A 20,978-nucleotide genomic window follows, 5' to 3' on the forward strand; every position below is an offset into this window, starting at 1 on the left:
TGTGTGTGTATATATATTTATACAAGCTTAGAAAGTACAATAAAGGCAGAGGCAGTCTAGATAGAAACTTTCCAATCACAAAAACAAGAAACAAATAGCATCCATGTGTTTAAACTACCTAAGAAGTTACTCTTTGGCAAAAAAACTCTTAGGTTTAGTGCTATGGCATCTGTCTCTGAAATATGTTACTGTCCATTTTCATCACGACTGTGACTAGGAAATAATTCATTTAGTTAAATGACCTTTTCTTTTTCAGTTGTTCTCCTTTGATCAAGTTGCTGCTCACCTTCCTAAAAACACTACATTGTATAAAATTTGAGGCAGAAACAAACTATATTGTCTCCCAATAAAAAAGTATCATTTTATTAGTATGAAATATTCTGAGATAATTTATTGTATTTGTGACCCAAGTACACGATTCTTAAATACGAAACGGTTTTAAGCGCAATCATACAATCATTTAGTAAAAGTGCTGGTCATCAGACCCCGAGAAAAGCAGGAAGGCACTTTCCCATTTTGGTGTAGAGATACTACACTTAAGAGGCTGCTTAATTGGCCGCTTATTTAATGGAGTTTATTCTGCTTCCCTTTTGTCAGATTCTTCCTCCTCAAACTCGACTAAAGGAGCGTGTCTGTTGGCCTGAGAACCTTCTTTGTAGAACACTTTCTTGATAGTGCCATCCTTTGGAGCCTTTATGGTATGCTGCAAAGACAAAAGGCATGACAAACAATGGCTATGATGCTAATGAGGGTTGAGCACACACCAAGTCAAGAAACATGAAAAGTGAAAAATGAAGCCAATTATTTTGATGTTTTGTCATGTATCAGTGCTTCCCGACCTTTCTCATATCACAGCACACAGAGAAAATAATAACAGTTTTATGGTGCGCTTGGGGATTGAGAAGAATCACTACCTTGATGCATCTGGTCAATAATTGGGAAGCTCTGAATTAGCTAGTAATTCTCAGCTCAAGCTTCACAGTAGACTCTCACCTGGGAAGCTTTTAAAAACTACTGATCCTTGGGCTCCCCTAAAGGAAATCCCAGTTCAACTGGTCTGGGAGGTACTTTTGCAAAAAGCTTCCCCGGTGCAATTTGTGACCAGGGCTCAGAACCAATGGCCTACAATTTCTAACCATCTAAAAACCTAAACAGCTAATTTAACTTGACTGAGGTTTTCACTTTGATACTGATATTTGGCATCCTAGGTATGGCCTTAGAAAATACCAGTAGCTAATATTCTGTTGGGTTACTGCCTGACTCTAAGCTATTGATAATTTCAGAATCACTAATGACAGGCACAATCTCACAAAATGAAAATGTAAGAGAAGGATGGTTTGGTTTTGTTTCCTGTAGTTAATGCTTCATCAATCCATGGTTCTTAATATTTAAAATGGTCTTAATTTACAAAATAAGACAAAAGAATGATTGGGACTGATAGCTCCCATAGTTTATTTGGCAAGTGAACCCGTGATTTCACTTACCTCCATCTTCATGGCGATCATAACCATCAAAGAATCTCCAGCTTTTACTTTGTCTCCAGCTTTCACAAACACCTAGAGAGTCAGAGTGACAGGTTAATATTTAAAAACGCAGAGGTCCTTTGTGGTCCACGGAGTTGGTATATAAATGTACACAGCAGAAGTATGTGTCTGTGTGGTTGTCTTATCTGCCAAAGACAAACATACTGGCACAAATCAGAGACCCATAGGTCAGTCTGGCATTGCGGGCACTGTTGTCAGTGGGGGGGCACTCCTTAGCTACCCATCCCTGCCCCCTAACCCACTGAGTTTTCCTTGAATCAGATGAATACACTTAATGTATTTCAAGATCCTTTTGTGTTTTCATGAATACACAGACAAGACATGTCACCAACGGGGAAGGACTGACTACAGGTACACCTCGTTTTATTGCTCTTCACATTTATTTTGCCTCACAGATATTGCTCTTTTTTTTTCTTTTTAAGAAATTGAAGGTTTGTGGCAACTCTTCATCAAGCAAGTCTATGGGCGCCATTTTTCCCACAGCATTTGCTCACTTTGTGCCTCTGTGTCACATTTTGGTAATTCTTGCAAAATTTCAAACCCTCTATGAGTAAAAAGATTATGACTCTCTGAGGGTTCTGATGATGGTTAGCATGTTTTAGCAATACAGGTTTTTAAAAAATTTTTATTTTACATTGGAGTACAGTTGATTACAATGTTGTGTTAGTTTCAGGCGTACAGCAAAGTGATTCGGTTATACATCTATCTAAGTATTTTTTAATCAAGGTATGTACACTTTTTTTTAAGACATACTGCTATTGCACACTTAACAGGCTACAGTGTAGTATAAACGTAACTTTTATATGCACTGGGAAACCAAGAAATTCATGTGACTTGCTGTACTGTGGTGGTCTGGAACCAAACCTGCAATCTCTCTGCTGTATGCCTGTACTACACTTAAATGTTTTCACGACAGGCAGGGTGGAGGGTCTTGCCTGGTTTTCTAGTTTTTAGGTTGTTTAGGATAGTGTTTCAAGTCTTTAGGGCCTTGTGTAGTAAATGCAAAGACAATCTTCATGTGAAAGAATTAAACTTACTGGCAACACAGAAAAATATCTCTATTTTCCTTTTTTCAAGTATAAATGAACTCATATATCCCATATGGTTTTACTGTCTTCTTGGTTAACATGGTTATCAAGTAGTTTTCAGAAACATCACACAGTAGAGTTAGGTTCTGAAGTCAATGTGTACAGTCAAAACTGTGAAAAATGAGAAACATGTCTGAGAGCCCCACAATCACCCAATGCTGGGTGATAACTTTAGTAGCATTCAATGAAATCAATGATCTGGGTTTAGGTCAGTTATGGGGGAAAAAAGTGCATGTTTAAAAGTACACCCTGAGTAGGGATGCCCATATTACAAGAGGCCTGTGGGAACTGAGACTGAATGAGCAAAAGGCAGGTCCAAGTCCCTCAAGTCTGTTGCCCTTCTGGGGCAAACATTTCCAGACAGGAATGGTAGGTGAAATCACTCACACTATTTAAATAGTTGTTTTCTTCTTTTATTTATGGGTACCAAGAACATACAGTTGAATTTTTATGACTTAAATACATTTAAGGGGACTCTACTATATGTAAGTATATAAAAGGAGACTACTGATCTACCACCATTGGAAGATCTCAACTCTGAATATATGTGGCATTCAACACCAAACCACATTGTTCTTCACCAATACCATTCAAATTTTGGATAATGCTTGGTGAATGTGTCATTTTAATCATATAAAGACAACCTTGATTATTTGTACTTTGATGGAAATTCCCACTTCAAAGAAGAGTCTTTATCATAAATTAGGCAAATGGGGACTTCCCTGGTGGCACAGTGGTTAAGAATCCGCCTGCCAATGCAGGGGACACGGTTTGATCCCTGGTCCGGGAAGATCCCACATGCGGTGGAGCAACTAAGTCTGTGCGCCACAACTACTGAGCCTGCGCTCTAGAGCCCAGGAGTCACAACTACCAAGCCCGCGCGCACCATCTAGTGAAGCCCGTGTGCTCTAGGGCCCGCAAGCCGCAACTACTGAGCCCGTGTGCTGCAACTACTGAAGCCCGCGTGCCTAGAGCCCGTGCTCCGTACAAGAGAAGCCACTGCAATGAGAAGCCTGTGCACCGCAACAAAGAGTAGCCCCTGCTCGCTGCAACTAGAGAAAGCCTGCGTGCAGCAACGAAGACCCGACACAGCCATAAAAAAAAAAAAAAAAATTAGGTAAATGGTATTTTCACTGTAATATAGAACTTGAATCTATAATAGATCCTCTTGTTTTCTTGAAATGGATGCTTTCCTATGAGCAAGATTTAGAGAGGGGGAAAAAGAATATATACAACAAAGTTCAACAAAGACATTTATTAGGACTTATTGTACATCATTCTACATACGTTCACATCATTACCTTTTCAACAGTTCCAGTCATAGGAGCTATGGCACCTCCTTGGGTTCCTTCTGAGCTCACTGCGGACAAGTATCTGGGGACTGGAATGCCAATCTGAATACTGCCATCCTATAAATAGAAATGATATTTATGGGGCATATATTTGTAACATAAATCAGAAATGAAATTAAGATCACTATAGTTTTACTAATAGACCTGAGGTGATGATTATTTTCAAACTATTTGTTAAATATCAGTCATCTTTAATACCATGGTTCTAGTTTAGCTTTGTACCTTGAGCAAATTACTAAACCCCTCAGTCTTGGTTTCCCACTGTAAAGAAGTAATGGCATACATGCCTCACAGGGGATTAAAAGAATTAAAGGATATAACTGTCGGTAAAAGACAGCCACTGTCTGGAAGCCATTTTTAGTAGCAACCCCACTATAAGGTGCTTAGTCTAAGCCAGGAACTCTTCTTAACAACTATATGAACATATAATGTCATTGATGGTCCCAACAACCTTATGAGTTGGGTTCTGTTATTTATTTATTTCTGTTCATAGATGGGAGAACTGAAGCCTAGAGAGTTTAACTTGCTCAAGGTCAAGCAGATGCTGGTAGGGCCAGGATTTGAACCCAAGTAGCTTCATACTCCAGAACTCATGCCCTTCACCACTCCACTCTACGGCCTCTGCCATCATATTGTTCTAGCACATTGACTATGGCAAGAAATGCCTGGTAAAATGAGATCAACCTTGACTCCAAATATGTAGTTTAATTACTGGAATACTAAAGGCATCTCATCACAAAGGACTGTGGTCTGGAAGATGGTTCCCAAATGTGAGAACACTCTGAAGAGGCCACAGTATATCTGATAATCCATTCCCTTTCTTCGCCCATGCAGAACACCAAGGTCTTCTAACAAGCTCCTAACCAAATCCATGCCGAGCCTACCCCAACCATCCTTTGACTGCCACGAGACCACCACTAACCCCACCCACCGCCCCCATATGGAGTATTCGGTCCACAGACTCCTCCCACAATGGTCACCCTCCCAAGTCCCCAGGATTCCCAGTGCTAGGAGGATGGTGATTGGGGGAAGTTTTCAGGCCTCAAATCCCTGAGAGAACACTGCCCCCTGAGCAGGGAGATTCGCTCTGACAAAAAGGGGGTAAGGGTGTTTAAGAATTAAAGGAAGAAATGGATATGTGTCTGTCAGTGAGAATCTGTGAGAACAAAAGGGATGAATGGAGAAATAGAGAAGGTGGAAATGTGACAAAGAAACAGACTGAAAGGGAGACAGAGAAAAGGTCACAGCAGTGAGAGAAGGAAGCAGGATCTTTCTACTATCTCAGTGGAATACCTCTGGTCAAGCAATTTTCTCCCAATCTCCACAACAGTGTTATTATATTATTATTATTTTTTTGCGGTACGCGGGCCTCTCACTGTTGTAGCCTCTCCCGTTGTGGAGCACAGGCTCCGGATGCGCAGGCTCAGTGGCCATGGCTTACGGGCCCAGCTGCTCCGCAGCATGTGGGATCCTCCCGGATGGGGCACGAACCCGTGTCCCCCGCATTGGCAGGCGGACTCTCAACCACTGCGCCACCAGGGAAGCCCCCACAACAGTGTTATTATAAAGAAAAGACACTACCATGGAAAATAGGTAAATAGTGTTTTCCAGGATAACCAGCTTAGTTTTACTAGCAACTCCATTAACAGAAGATTTCAGGTAAGTGCAGTCTCCCTCACTGCAAAGATCACCAAGGACATGGAAAGTTTTATCTTCAATCTGAAAAAACAGAAAAATAAGATCCTTAAAATAAAATAAATGAACAACCCTACAGAATTAAAATCAAAATCAATTCTTTACTAGTAAGTTTCAAAAGGTAATAGGTAAAATGTTCTTTTTAAAAGTCATGTAGGAAATTTCCTCCTAAGATTCATAAACAAAATACTCTAGAAAGAAACAGCAGTAAGATAATTAAAAGGAAAACAAAAGTTATAGAACATATCTATAGCATCATACTGCTACAGAAAAAGGTTCATTTAAGAATAGCAATAAAAAAGTGAAATAGAAATACAGATCAAAGTAAGCAAAATTATTAAAATTCAGTTGAGTATATTACATGTTAGTACTCATTTCTGAGTACCCAAAGTCAAATTTAGTTTTACTGTGCCAAAGTTAGTAATGAAAAAAGCCAGAACCCCATAATTAGATAGATTTTACCAACATGTAGATCCAATTCATGGGTTTCAGTTATGATTTAAGAAGATAAATTAGCTGGAGATTGACCACAATTTTCTTACTCTGAGAGAGAGGGTACCGAAGAACAGATTTCACACTTAACCTTCCAAGGAAGCTGACAAAAGGACATGAAACCTTTCTGTTTAAAAGGATGCTTTCTCATATACGCACTCAAGAAAAAGATTTCCCTTACACACAGAAAATTCATTTAAATCTTCTTTCTTTATTTTTCATTTCAATTCCCATGTTAGTGTCAGAGTCCTGTGGCTATTCTTTTCAAATATATTATGTAGGCTAAAGTGAAATAGGTCACACTGCAGTATTTATACATGGTTCTCATCTATCCTAAGTTAAAAAATACGACATTTTTCTCTGCTTTGGAACCTACTAAAACAGCCATTTGAATGTTTGTGGAATTCTCAGGACGTAAAGGTTAGATTGGGAACAGTTTTGTTTAAAGATCTACAGAAGCACATTCTAAGTTCGTGAATGTAGTTCCATGAGCAGATTAGAACAAATCTGCAATTTAATTTACCATTTACCAAGGGATAAGAAGGGGTTCCTAAACCAGAGGTACCAATATGAATTGCAACTCTCACATACTAAAGTAAGTAGATTTCCCATCATTTGTCTGAATCTCAGAGAAAGAAAACCAATGTGTCTCAAAGCATTGGGTAATCTAAAGCACATCATTGATAAATTCATTTTGCAGGATTTGAAATCTCTTAGCTCGTACTAAAAATGATTTTTTCTATTCTCTGAATATATACTTACTATAGGAATTTGGTTGAGTTCTCATATTGTTTTTTAACCCTTTTAGCATTTCATTTTGCCCGTATAATGGACTTTTGAAAATTGAGGTCCATCATAAAAATTTTGACTAGAGATTCTGAAAGTATGACCTGTGGATCCCTTGGGGTCCCCAAAACCCCTTTAGGAGTTCCACAAAGTCAAACAATTTCATAATAACATAATGTTATTTGTCTTTTTTTACCCTCATTTTCTCAAGTATACAGTGGAATTTTCTAGAGATTGCAGGACACGTGATAATGTTATTGCTCTGTTGGCTAATGGAATGTGTGCTTGTAATAAACTTTTCTCCGTTTATCCTGCAACTCAACAAAAAACCCAACCCGGTTTTTAAAAAAAGGCAAATAATTTGAATAGACATTTCTTTAAAGAAGATAAACAAATAGTCAATCAGCATACCAAAAGATGCTTAACATCATTAGTCATTATGGAAATGCAAATCAAAACCACAGTCAGATACTACTTCCACACCTGAGAATGGTTTCTTAAAAAAAAGAAAAACAACAACAACAAAACAAAAAAACCCACCAGAATATAACTGTTGGCAAGGAAGGATGTGGAGAAATTGGATCCTTTGTGCACTGTTGGTGGGAATGTAAAATGGTACAGACACTATGGAAAAAAGTATGGTAGTTCCCCCCAAAATTAAAAAGAAAATTACCATATGACCCAGCAATTCTACTTCTTTGGGTATATGCCTAAAAGAACTGAAATCAGGATCTCGAAGAGATATTTGTATACCGATGTTCATAGCAGCATTATTCACGATAGGCAAAAGGTGGAAGCAACCCAAGTGTCCATTGAAAGATGATAAATAAAGTGTGGTATATACATACAATGGAATATTATTCAGCCTTAAAACAGGAAGGGAATTTGGACATATGCTACAACAACAGAAGGACCTCAAAGACATTATGCTAAGTGAAATAAGCCAATTACAAAAGGAAGAACGCTGAATGATTCCACTTATATGAGGTACCTAGAGTAGTTAAATCCGCAGAGACAGAAAGTGGAATGGTGACTGCTGGAGGAGGGGTGGGTGGAGAAGTGGGAGTGGGCTCTTACTGTTTAATGGGTACAGAGTTTCAGTTTTGGAAGAGGAGAAAAGTTCTGCAGATGGATGGTGGTTGCACAACAATGTAAATGTATTTAATGCCACTAAATTGTACACTTAAAAATGGTTAAAATGGTAAATTACACATTATGTATATTTTAAAAACGTACATTAAAAGAATAATAATTTTTTTCTCAGTGTAATTTTCTAAATGGTAAATATTAATAGATGTAACTAATACAAACAAAAGCTCTTAGGGGAATCTCAATAACTTTTAAGAGTGCACAGAGGTCTTGAGACCAAAAAATTTGAGAACTACTACTTTAGATATAAATACATTCACATAATTTAGGGGCTTATTACGTGTCTGATTCAAAACTATTATTATTATTATTTTTTTTTAACCCATCTTTTATTCTTAAGGAACCCCACAGACAAACTGAATAAATAATCAGAAACTGTATAGGGGGTAATTTCTCCAAATTGGTCTGAAATAAAAGCTCATGACATTCTCCTAATTATAGTCATAATAATCAATGGCTTAAGAGAAAGTAGAGAGTTAAAAAATACTCTACTTAGTATGACAGAGATCAGATTCAGCTCTGAGCTGTAGAACAAAACCAGAAAGGCTTACCTGCATGCTATGTGACCCATCACGGTTATATGTTACAGCTATGGTTACATCTTTATGGAGAAAGGGGGGAAATTGAAGAAAAATTAGAAGACATTCATTTATTCAGTAACTGAGATTCTGAAAACATCACTTTCAACCTAAGGATAACTAGTTGTTAGGGATATCAACATCTTTTAACTCTCTGACAATAAAGATTAAAAAAATTTAAAAATCAGACAGGTTTCAATAAAGGTGTATTTCAAACTTTCCTTTTTTAAAACTGGAGTTTTAGCTCTTTTAAGTTTATAGGATATTTCAGATACTTTCCCGTCAACAAGAAAGGCTGTAGTGTCATAGTAGAAAATGTAAGTAATTGGGAAAGAGAAGTTCTGGCTTAAGACCCAAATTTGCCATCTGTGGCAAGATCACCTCTGTGATCTTGACCAAGTCATTTAAAATCTTGCTTTTCTGATCCATTCTGACCCATCAACTGGGTATGAGAATGTAAATGATTAAATAAATGTGAGGGCTTCCCTGGTGGCGCAGTGGTTGGGAGTCCGCCTGCCGATGCAGGGGACACGGGTTCGTGACCCGGTCCGGGAAGATCCCACATGCTGCGGAGCGGCTGGGCCCGTGAGCCATGGCTGCTGAGCCTGCGCGTCCGGAGCCTGTGCTCCGCAACGGGAGAGGCCACAGCAGTGAGAGGCCCGTGTACCGCAAAAAGATAAAAAATTTTTAAAAATAAATAAATGTGAAAGTGCAGACTTTACAAATATAATATACAATATAGTTATATCATTATGTGACTACAGAATAGGTTAAAGACTATCCTAGGAGATGGAAATTTCGTGGGGTAGAGAATGCAGACCAAAGTCATTTCATCTACTCCTGACACATCACCCAGCATCTTGATGCTGCCAGCTCAAATCTGTTTCCAGACTTGACCTTCCTTCTCCAGAACTCTAGTTAGTCACTCCTAGCAGGATCCTCCATTGGCAATTTAAAATAAATATGGTGGAGCCAACAAATCATCTCCCCACTCCGCCTGCCTTCCCTCCTGACCTGTGAGCTCCATGACTGACACCATTTTTCTTGTCATCCAGGTTTATAACCTATCATTCTTGCCTTCTCCTTCTCCTTTGCTTTCCACCTCCAAGAGTCACCACAAAGCTGCCAAATTCTTCCCCTGGAGGACCTGTCCTCTACACTTCCTCCTGTCCATTCCCATCGCTCTACTCTGATTCAGTCCCACAGCTTCTGGCCTGGCTGCCTCCAAAGAGGTCCTTCCAAAACTTCCTGCTTCCTGTCTCAACCGTTCCAGCTGATGCTGCCTAGCATGTCCCCACCACATTCAAAATACTTGGCCTGGTATGGAAGGCACCAAACTCCCAGTCTTGGTTCCCACTATTCTTCTACATAGCCCTGTGTTCCAAACAAATGGAAAAAATGGGCCAATTAATATTCTCCATATATGCCTCTAGCCTTGCCCACAATTGTGCCTCTTTGCTCATGCTCCTCCTTCACACTTTGCTGGTCCTCAGCCACACCAACTGACACATCACGCTCACTCACTGTCCTTGGGAGGAGTCTGTCTAGGTGGAATGAATTCTCTCTCCTCTGAACATTAAGACTTCGGCATATAAAATACCATTATGATTCTCCCCTCATCCAGTTTTATATGACAGTGATTTTTCTCTTTATCAGTTGTTTTTAAAAATTGCAAAAATAGGACTTCCCTGGTGGCACAGTGGTTAAGAATCCGCCTGCCAAGGGAGGGGACACCGGTTCGAGCCCTGTTCCAGGAAGATCCCACATGCCGCGGAGCAACTAAGCCTGTGTGCCACAACTACTGAAGCACATGTGCCTGGAGCCCGTGCTCCGCAACAAGTCACTGCAATGAGAAGCCCGCTCACCACAAGTAGAGAAAAGCTCGTGCGCAGCAATGAAGACCCAATGCAGCCAAAAATAATAAATAAATAAAATAAAAAATATTTTTTAAAAATTGCAAAAATAAAAATATTCACAAAAGTTAAATACTGAAGTTCATAAACTAAAAAGTCCCCTCTACTGCCCAGATGTATTACTACTAAACATTTAATGTGTGAATCCTTTTAGATTTTTTCAAACGCACAAACTTATATTTTTCTTTTATAAAAATAGGATATTGTTATAATATTGTTCTGCAACCAACTTTTAAAAATTAACATGTGACATACATATCTATTTTGTTCTTTTCATAGTAGCAAGGGGATAATTTAATAATGATGATGATGATAGCTACTGTTTATTGACTGCCTGCTCTAGGTCATTCAATGAGCTAAATGCTAATGAGCTAAATGCTTTATAGGTGTTGCCGCATTTCATACACTCAACAACCCAAGGAAGTAACTGCCATCACCATCCCCATTTACGGCTGAGGACACTAGATGCTTAGAGAGGGTGACTTGCCCAAGGGTCACAGACAAGAGGGGAGCGGAATTCAACCCATACAGTCTGACTCCAGGGCCTGCATTATTAACCACTATACCGTCCGTCTTGCCAACATATACACTTCTCCTTTGCCAAGCGGTAAATTTCTTACATCTTTTTTTCTCCTCTTTACATTACTCAGAATATCTGTTTTTTCAAAAACTTTGTACTGAATGTATGAATGAATGAAACTTTCCCCATATATCTTACCAATATCTTTAAACTTTCTTATAAGAAAATACATCCAATTATGCCAGATCAGTTTTCTTTCAATTTGTAAGATATGAAAAGTATTTAACTGACATGAATGCCGAATGAATCATAGTAAAGGACTTCCCTGGTGGCTCAGTGGTTAAGAATCCGCCTGCCAATGCAGGAGACACGGGTTTGATTGCTGGTCCGGGAAGATCCCACATGCCGCAGAGCACCTAAGCCTGTGCACCACAACAACTGAGCCTGTGCTCTAGAGCCCAGGAGCTACAATTACTGAGCCCACGCACTGTAGAGTCTGCGCGCTGCAACTACTGAGCCCACGCACCACAACTACCGAAGCCTCTGCGCTCTAGGGCCCAAGTGCCGCAAATACTGAGTCCACATGCTGCAACTACTGAAGTCCACGCACCTAGAGCCCATGCTCTGCAACGAGAAGTCACCGCAATGGAAGCCCATGCACCACAACGAAGAGTAGCCCCTGCTCGCCGCAACTAGAGAAAGCCTGTGCGCAGCAACGAAGACCCAATGCAGCCAAAAATAAAAAAATAAAATGAATAAATTTTTTAAAAATTAAAAAAATCATAGTAAAGACATTGCCAGGAAAACTCTAAATTCTTTTATATATTATAGGGTAACTGAATTTGTTCCTCCCTCCTCTAGGTATCTCTTGACCCCCACAAGAGAACCTTAAACATCTTCTTATAAATTTAATATATGTTTAATATCCTCTTACATACTTAATAAAGTATATAAGTTTAGCATGGTGCAGTGTTAGGTAAGCACATGTACCCTGGAGCATGGGCTCATATTCTGGCTCCACCAATTAGTTTTGGTGTGACTTCAAGAAAACTATTAATCTCTCTAAGACATGGTTCTCAATTTACAAAGTTGACACTAATAATAACACTGATCTCATTGGCCTATTCTGAAAATGCAAATGAAATAATCCATGGAACGTGCTTAACAAAGTGTCTGATATATACCAAACACTCAATAAATCTTAGCCATTAGTATTGAGGGTAGGGCAGGGTTCTGTGAAACATGGCCATAGTAACAAAGGAAGATTATTTTTCAAGCCCTGAATATTTAAAATGCTGGGTCGTTCTTACTGAGATCATTAGGAGTTGGTTCTACTTTAGATTCACAAATGCTTCTGGGCTCTTAGACTTCCTCTTTGGAGCACTCTCTTATTCAACCATGGTCACTACTGATTATATTAGAGACTCACCATACCATTCTGAAAGCTATTATATTCAGACCTGGATTATTGTTGAAAAATACTACCAAAAGGATGTAGTGAACAGCATGCATATTGGCTTTTCAATTATATATTTATTTATTTTAAAAATTAAAACAGCAAAATCCCCAAAAATGCAGCATAATTCAAAACACTGCTCAGAGCCTTAGTGAAGACCCATGCCAGATAACACAGTTGGCTCATCTGAATTACAATCACACATGTGATTTTTCTGTTTAATTTAGGTTGAAGAGGTCACTGAAACTTTGCTGCTGATACTTGTGTTCAGCATAGAAGATTCTAGAGTAAGATATTCCCAGATTTTGGAGGCTGTTTTTTAGGACGAAATGAATAAATACACCAGTATAAAATGGATAGGTTGACCATTTGCAGAATGCTACTTTATAAGGGATGTTTGCAAACTTTCTTTTCATGTACTCAAGGCACTTAGGGCAATGACCATCTAGGTTCAGAAAGAAAAAATACCTAAAGAGCTATAACCCAATCAACTTCTGTGAACAAAGAATCTTTTAGTAAATGACTGGATATCTACACAGAGTTGAGGCACAGAACATCTCACTCTGTCTGGGGCAGAGGGTGCTGTGATGAGCTGGCAGGAGCATTCTGTTCTACCTGGTAGGCGCATTCTGATAATGGAGTTATCACAGTTCATTGACATCTCACATTTAAGGCCATCCAGTCGTCCCAGCCCTGACTCTGTACATCTGGCTTGCCAGGCAAACTGTCCTGCAGCAAGAGGGATACAGCCACCTGCTATCACAGGATTCTGGTTCCTCTGGTACACTGTTCCAGCCATAAGTTTATAAACCACCTTCTGGTTTAGGTGTCAGCCCTTCCTGACTTAAGTTACAATAAATCAGGCCCCCTCCTGAGCCTATTCAAATTAGTTTGCAATCAAAACTCAATTTTCCACTGGAAAAGTGGTGAAAATAGCATAGGGGCCAAGGTCAAAAAGACTGGGTATCAATCTTGGCTCTGCCACTTACTAGCCTTGAGTAAGTTTTACTGCACCTCCCATGCCTAAGTTTCACCACCAATAGGTGGGTAAAACAGTGACTCCCCTTCATTAACGCTGCCTGAGCATTGGGCAATCCTTCCCTGGAGTAGTTCTGGTTACTGTTTTTCTTCTTTAAAAGTCATACATGCTCACTGAAGAAAAACTGCAAAGCAAAGAAAGTACAAAGAAGAGGCGGAAAAAAGACTGCTTCAAATTCCACCATCCAACGGTAATCTCACTAATGTTTTGTCATATTTCATTTGTCATTTTGCTATGTACGTTTTATGACATATTTTAAAAATAGTTACCAAATATAGAAAAAGTGTAAAAAAAAAAAGTCGTTAACTCTACCACCCAGAGCCAATCAATTCTATTATTTTAGCATGCTTCCTTCCAATGTTTAGGCTAGGGATCTGAAAAAATGTAATTGATAGTGGCCAGACTGAATCCTTTTTTTTCAGGTAAATATGCTATATTTCTACAAAGCACATTCCTCTTTTAATAAAACATTACTTACTGTTTTTACCATCCCTAAGAGTCATGCTTCTGGTATAACAGATATTCAGTCTTCTTCCACTGCTGGATACAAAAGGAGAGTATTGATCTAGAAAAAATTTAAAATTCAACAACAAATTAATGAACATCAAGCTTACTAACAAAAGAAAATGTAGAGGTCCTATATCAGCAGCTCAAATGTGTTTTCTTTGTTCTATTCATTGCTTTAAATTTATTTTTAAAAAAGTTTTTTTAAAAGCTATTTTCTTCTTTTTAAAATATTTATTTATTTATTTTTGCCTGCCTTGGGTCTCAGTGGCGGCACGTGGGATCCTTCGTTGCGGCACGCGGGCTTCTCTCTAGCTGTGGCACGTGGGCTCCAAAGCGCAAGGGCTCAGTAGTTGTGGCTCGTGGGCTCCAGAGTGCATAGGTTCTGTAGTTGCAGTATGTGGGCTCTCTAGTTGTGGCGCGTGGGCTCAGTAGTTGCAGTGCGTGGGCTTAGTTGCCCTGTGGCATGTGGGATCTTAGTTCGATCCCCTGACCAGGGATCGAACCCATATCCCCGAATTGGAAGGCAGATTCTTAACCACTGGACAACCAGGGAAGCCCTCTCATTGCTTTAAATTTAAATTAGACACTTTCATTTACGGCTCAGGAAATTTTATATGAAAAATATCCCAGTTTCTCTTGAAAATCAGAATATTTGCAGCCTCAATTCTCATCCTCTGGTTACATAAACTGCACAGTGGTCACCTTTTTTGACAGGACAAATGCATTCCAGGTCACCCAAATCCTCACCACTCACTATTTTTCTTTTACCTGGCCTCTTTTACTCTTCTCTGTTACTGGTCCGCCCCAGACATTTGTGTGTTCACCCTCTGTTAGACAATATCCAGGAGCTACAGAGTAGCTAAATTGAAGCAATTTATTCTGAAACTCCTCACTGTGCTAGTTATAAATTTTAAAAAGGAAAGTGAGAGTAAGAGGACACTCCATTCTAAAAATGCTAAGTCCAGGCTTAGGAATACCAGATGGGGTATAGTTAGATGCATTTATTTAATGTAAAAGGACCAAATGAGGACACAGCACAAATCTCCAAATATAGTTTTATATTTTAAGCTTTCAATGTAACCTTCTTGAATGAATCTAGAAATTAAAGATCCCAATAACAGGATCCTATAATAATAATCCTAACAATAATAAAGGGATAAATGGATTCAATTTTTTTTTTTCTGTTTGCTCCAAAGATCAGAAACAGCCTGAGGAAACATTATGGAGCAAATTTGGGAGAGCTCAGATTTTGCCAATTTAGAGGGAAGAACTTCTTAACGGAGAACTGACTGAAACTGTAATTAACTAACGAATTTTCATTATGAATTTCCAGCTTCCTGAGGTGTTAGGAGGCTGGGCAACAACTCAGCAGGGACGCTGAAGCAGGGATGCACGCGTGTGGCAGCCAGGATGAATCTCTCATAGGCCCCCCACCCCCACCCCGTGCCCAGATTCTATGATACAATGAAGTACCTAGGTGTCTAGCTAGTCAGAAATTTGATCACAGAATAGAAAAAGAGAGGAGGAACTAACTCAACAATAAATCATGGGTAACCCAAGGGAATCTGAGCATCTCTGGCGCTCTGTCTTTAGTCTCCAGGACCAAGGAAGTTGCTGCAGGTACAGAGGATACAACAAAGTAGGCCACAAGGAGTGGTGAATAAAAGAAGTTGGAAGGAAATGAAAAATAAATTAAAAAAAAAAAAGTTGGAAGGGATATCAGCATGGGATGCGGGGAGAACTTGTGTTTGCTTGAAAATAATTCCTTCTTTACATTACGCTGTTAGGTGATAAGTTATATTTAATGGGTTAAAGGGTGTTGATGGGCGCACCCATGTTATGTGAGGAGCTCTACTTCACACTAAAAAACACTTTAGCAGAGGAAGGTGTCAATCACTGACAGAAGAAAAGGGAGGTAGGAGTGGCATAAAGAAAGAAAAGCGGGAGTTCCCTGGTGGCCTAGTGGTTAGGATTCTGGGCGTTCACTACTGTGGCCTGGGTTCAATCCCTGGTTGGGAACTGAGATCCCATAAGCCGTGTGGCACAGCCAAAAAAAAAAAAAAAAAAGCATGTTCAATGATTATTCATAAAATCTTGATAAGCAGAAGAAAGAGAAAAGCATTCCATACCTTGTGTCTGGATTTTGAAAACATCAGTCATAGCTTTCTCCTTGAGGATGAGCCCCAGAGCTGCCTGGCATAAAAATTCTTTGGCTGTGGTCTTCCGATGGGGCAACAGTTCTTTGCGGTGCTGAGGGATGAAATCAGTGTGCACGTTCCCAGCTTCAAACTCTGGGTGGCCAGACAGTTTGAGGAGGAAGTCAATGTTGGTGTTCAGCCCAACAATCTAAGGGGGAAAAAAAAGCCGATGTCCCCAGTGAGTGGGGAAAACAACATATTCAGAAAAACATTTCTATGGCATCTGCTCTTTCTACTAAGTATTTTCTACTATGAATAACCCTCAGAAAGAACAAAATAAAACGAAAAACCCACTTCACCATCACTATACATCCGCACACAACACTATGTAATTTACTATGATAAAGACAATGTAGGAAATGGTGTTGGGTAGGTAGTGTGGAGATGTTTAATTGACTCAGATTAGGAAAGCAAGTAAACGTTAAGAAACTTAAGTGAGATTTACTTGCAAGATATCGAAGACTTGCCGCTCAGAACACACCCACGAAATAGGAAAACCAGAGTAAGATTGCTGCACTGGGGATGGGTAGGATCATACGACCTGAAAAAAGCTTCCTTCCAACACTAAAATCCAACTTTGACACATTGATATAAAAATTTAAAAAGGTATAAAATTAACCCCAATCCACCCAATAAATAGGATCCCAGGCAAAACTGCTATCTGAGCCTTGGGTTCATTCATTCATTCACTCATTCATCCATTCATTCATTTATTTTATAGCCATTTACTGAGTGCCTTTTAGGTGCCAGGCCCTGACCTGGATACTGTGGACGCAGTGAGGAACAAAACACAGTGAGGAACAAAACACAGTCCTTGCCTCCACATTCAAGGGACACATGACAGCAATATCTATAAACAAATATCTAATATAATGGCAGGTGATATGAAGAAAAAGAAGGCTGGCTAAAGGAAGAGAGAACGCAAAGGGTTCTGTGGGGTGGCCTGGAGGACTCTGAGGGTCACAGTGAGCAGGGCTCAGGATGGTGAGGAGGCAGTCATGTGGGGGAAGAATATTCTGGAAGGGAGAACGGGAACACATGGCTCCATGCTGGGGTGTCTAAGGAGTAGCAAAGAGGCCAGTGTGGGTGGAGCCACAGAAAAAGGAAGTTTGATCAAATTCACGATATATAATAATTTGAATATCATGGGTTAATAAGAAGTCCTTCTATGAAGCTAAATCAATGTGGTACGTGACTTACTGCACCAAGGAAATGAATGGCTACAGAAAAGCAACAAACTCTTTTAAATGGATAAGACTGAACATAATTATCTTCCTTCACAGAAAATAACACCAGACTATAGGCCACACGCGTGTCGTGGCCTCATCTACAGGATGAATAGAAATTTCATACTGAGGTTAACACTGATGCTAATAGTTTTAGTCTTGCAATCTTTCTTTTCTAGCTGAAATTAAGAAGTCCTCAAACTCTATTCTGACCCATGGGAAATTCTCCCATGTGAAATTATTCTGTTAGTGACATATGGGTAATTGGAGGAAATAAGTTGACAAGGACAAAGTTGACCAAGCTTGGCTGTAGAGATGCAGAGAACAACAGGGCCACTGACACAGCCCCAGGTCACTCACACTGTACTGTCGAAGGCTGTACTGCAGTTTCGTCAAGGCTGCCTGGCGATCTGCAGCCCACACAACCAGCTTTGCAATCATGGGGTCATAATGCACTGAAACTTCATCTCCTGAAATTGAAAAACCACAGTAACCAAAGTTAAAGAGAGAAAATATGATAAGTAAGACATTCTCCTGGGGCTTTACGTACATTTCACACTTAATCCTCACAAACTCCTGCACCACAGATATCCTTATCACCATTTTATTCATTAGGAACTGAGGCTCACGGGGGTTTAAAAACAGAAGCTGTTAAGGAGGGTGTGGCCATCCAAGAGCACCACGCCCCAGATAGTCATTCAATGACACACAGGCTGGTTTTCCTCATCTTATCTTCGTCTGAACCTTCTTTTCCCTTCTCATTTTGGGAAGTCAGTACAAACTCCCTCTACCTATCATATCACAATCACTTCTGTCTTTGGCATTTCCTTCCCTCCACCCCCTCAGTTTCCTCATCAGAAAAAAAGGACAATAATTCCTCTATCCTATATGCTTGTTGGGAGGATTGACAATCAAGTGTCAAATGCCATACCTGGCAGAGCTGATAAACAAACAGCAGCTGTCATTACTGTGACCAGAGTCTCAGAGAACAAGGATGTGAACCATGCACATCTCACTGGTTAGAATGGTTCAAGACAAAAGGATGTGGTGTATTACACAGAATACTGTTCTAGGACCTTTCTGTGGTTTTGACAGGCCACTGGACCCCTCTGAACCCCAGAGTCTTCATCTGTAGAATCAAGGGGTTAGATCACACTTCCTATCCACCCATCCATCCACCCACCCACCTACCAACACATATTGAACACCTTCTAGGTCTAGGGTTGAGCAAAGTCCTGCAATTATAACATAGAAGACACAGTCCCTCTCTTAAGACTCTTATAGTCTAATGGAGAAGCTAGACAATGAGTAAAAGATCATCATAAGATAATATAAAAGGGCAATGCCCAAGGAATACACGAGGGACTCAGGGAACACAAAAGAGGAGGGTTGGGGAAATCTTCCTAGACTAGATTATCCTCCTCAGTGCCAGGATGTGAATCTGGGAGTCTGTTTTAGAATTATATCTCTGTTATCCTTTGAGCACCTTTATTAAAGTATATTGCAAGCTTTGCTTGCCTCACAGATTCCTTTTTTCTATTGCAATTTCCCTCTTCTCTCTATGATGTGCCACTGATATGAAAAAATTTACTGACTACCAAATCTTGCTGTGGGTTAGCCAGAACTCTCAAAATGCTGCCAGTTCATTAAGAAGTCCTCATTCATTTTGGCTTTCCAGACCCTATACAATTTGCTTTCATTCTGTATCTCCAGCCATATCTCCAACTACTCACTGTCCTGAACCCTTTTCTCCAGCCACATATTTTCTCACAGTTCTTCAAACACATCTTTAGTTAAATCCTCTTTTCTTTACCTTTCTGTATGCTGTTAAATCTGCCTACTCAAATCCACTCCAGACTTCCCCTTAGAAGCGTGTCCTGATTACACCAGCCTAACATAACCTGTTATTCCGAGAATTGCTGTATTTTATCACTCACCATCTGTATAACTTCTCTGGCAACTAAAGTTAAGGTGGCAGTAGACAGTGGTGGCTCAGAGCATAAAACCTAGAGCCAGAATGACTGGGTCTGAATCTTGGCTCCAAGGGTGACCTTGGACAAGTCACTTCTCTGTGCCCTGGCTTCCTCATCTGGAAAATGGGAGTGATAATAACATCTATTCATACGGTAGTTCTCATAGTTAAAGGAGCCCAGGTAGAAAAATCACCTAGAACAGTGCCTGTACATAGTAAGTACTAAATAACTGTTATGACCATCGTTATTAGTCATATGTGAATCGTGATAGTTCTTGCACTGTCATTTTTTTTCTTTTCTTTCTTTTATTTATTACTGTTTAGCTCGCACTAAATTTATTTATTAATTTTTCAGCTTGACTTTCAGTACCTTGAAGGCAGAGTGCCTTGGACATAGCAGTTATCAGTCACCTTAAATTATATGTGGAACTAGGCAAAGTAAAAAATATAAAACAGTACCCACAAAATATTTGTTGCTTAGGCTTCACTAAGTGCTGCTGCATTTCAAAAAAGAGAGTAGTACTGCTTAAAAATACTAGTTATTCTTTAAAAATGACTATTCCAGAAGGAAAAGTAAAGATTACAGAGAAATCAATTAAATCCTTTATTTTTAAAGCACACTAGATATATCCACAAGACATAGGGAAAAGACCCCATACAAAACCAATAATGTACTAACAACTTTTAAACACTGAGACTTTTTGCTTTATTTCACTTTACCTTGCCGTACTCCAGTTTCAATCCTAGTGGCAAGGTCTGCTTGAGGGGTGGAGAGATGCACTAATGGTCCAGCCCCTGGCATGAAGTTATTGTTAGGATCTTCTGCATATATTCTAGCTTCAAAGGCATGGCCTCGCAGAGTTATCTCTTCCTGGCTCAAAGGAATCTTCTCTCCTGCTGCAATCTGGTAAAAGAAGAGTATGTGCTTCTTATGAATATCCACCTTCTAGCAGCTATGAGACTTAGTCGACGGTCTTATCCTTTTCTACGTAAAATGTACATCAGGACTTTATAATGAAGCCAAATAAAAACTCTTATTTTATCCACTTACTCGAGTATTGGGCAAAAGCAAAAGTAGATTAAAAAACAGATGCAGCTTGAAAATACTGTACTTATTACAATGGGTTTCTAGAATTTTTAAATAGAGAAAACAGGCAAACCAATGACTAAATCACAAATATAAGTATCAGTGCTTTTTCAATATAATGAAAACTGAAATTTCTTACTGGCAAGATATTCTCAGTTTTCATTTAAAACATTAGCACTCAGTTACCAAATCAAGCTTTTTTATAGTAAATTATTAGTTGGTGTTTAGGACTATTTTCACAGCTATGCCTAAAGCGTGGCATTAGTCATCTTTGTCATCTTCATCACCAAGTGATCAAGCAAAACAGAGGAACATGATGTTCTTAAAATTTTGTTATGTTTATTGCAAGATACCAGATTATAAACAGGATGATCAG

General features: G+C 39.4%; 1 protein-coding gene across 1 annotated transcript in view; it reads right to left on the minus strand.

Moving 5' to 3' along the window:
- Positions 1-283: 283 nt before the first annotated feature.
- Positions 284-20,978, minus strand: part of MCCC1 (methylcrotonyl-CoA carboxylase subunit 1) — a 63,633-nt gene continuing 42,938 nt past the window's right edge. Inside the window, exons 11-19 of the mRNA XM_079921224.1 lie at positions 20,236-20,419; positions 17,904-18,013; positions 16,249-16,465; positions 14,091-14,177; positions 8,658-8,707; positions 5,566-5,703; positions 3,934-4,041; positions 1,485-1,556; positions 284-703 (exon numbers count right to left, since the gene is read on the minus strand). Of these exons, the coding sequence (XP_079777350.1) occupies positions 575-703; positions 1,485-1,556; positions 3,934-4,041; positions 5,566-5,703; positions 8,658-8,707; positions 14,091-14,177; positions 16,249-16,465; positions 17,904-18,013; positions 20,236-20,419 (1,095 nt within the window). The 3' untranslated portion in view covers positions 284-574. The remainder of the gene's footprint in view (positions 704-1,484; positions 1,557-3,933; positions 4,042-5,565; positions 5,704-8,657; positions 8,708-14,090; positions 14,178-16,248; positions 16,466-17,903; positions 18,014-20,235; positions 20,420-20,978) is intronic.

Source organism: Stenella coeruleoalba (genome assembly GCF_951394435.1).
Source record: "Stenella coeruleoalba genome assembly, chromosome: 5".
Classification (NCBI taxonomy): Eukaryota; Metazoa; Chordata; class Mammalia; order Artiodactyla; family Delphinidae; genus Stenella; species Stenella coeruleoalba.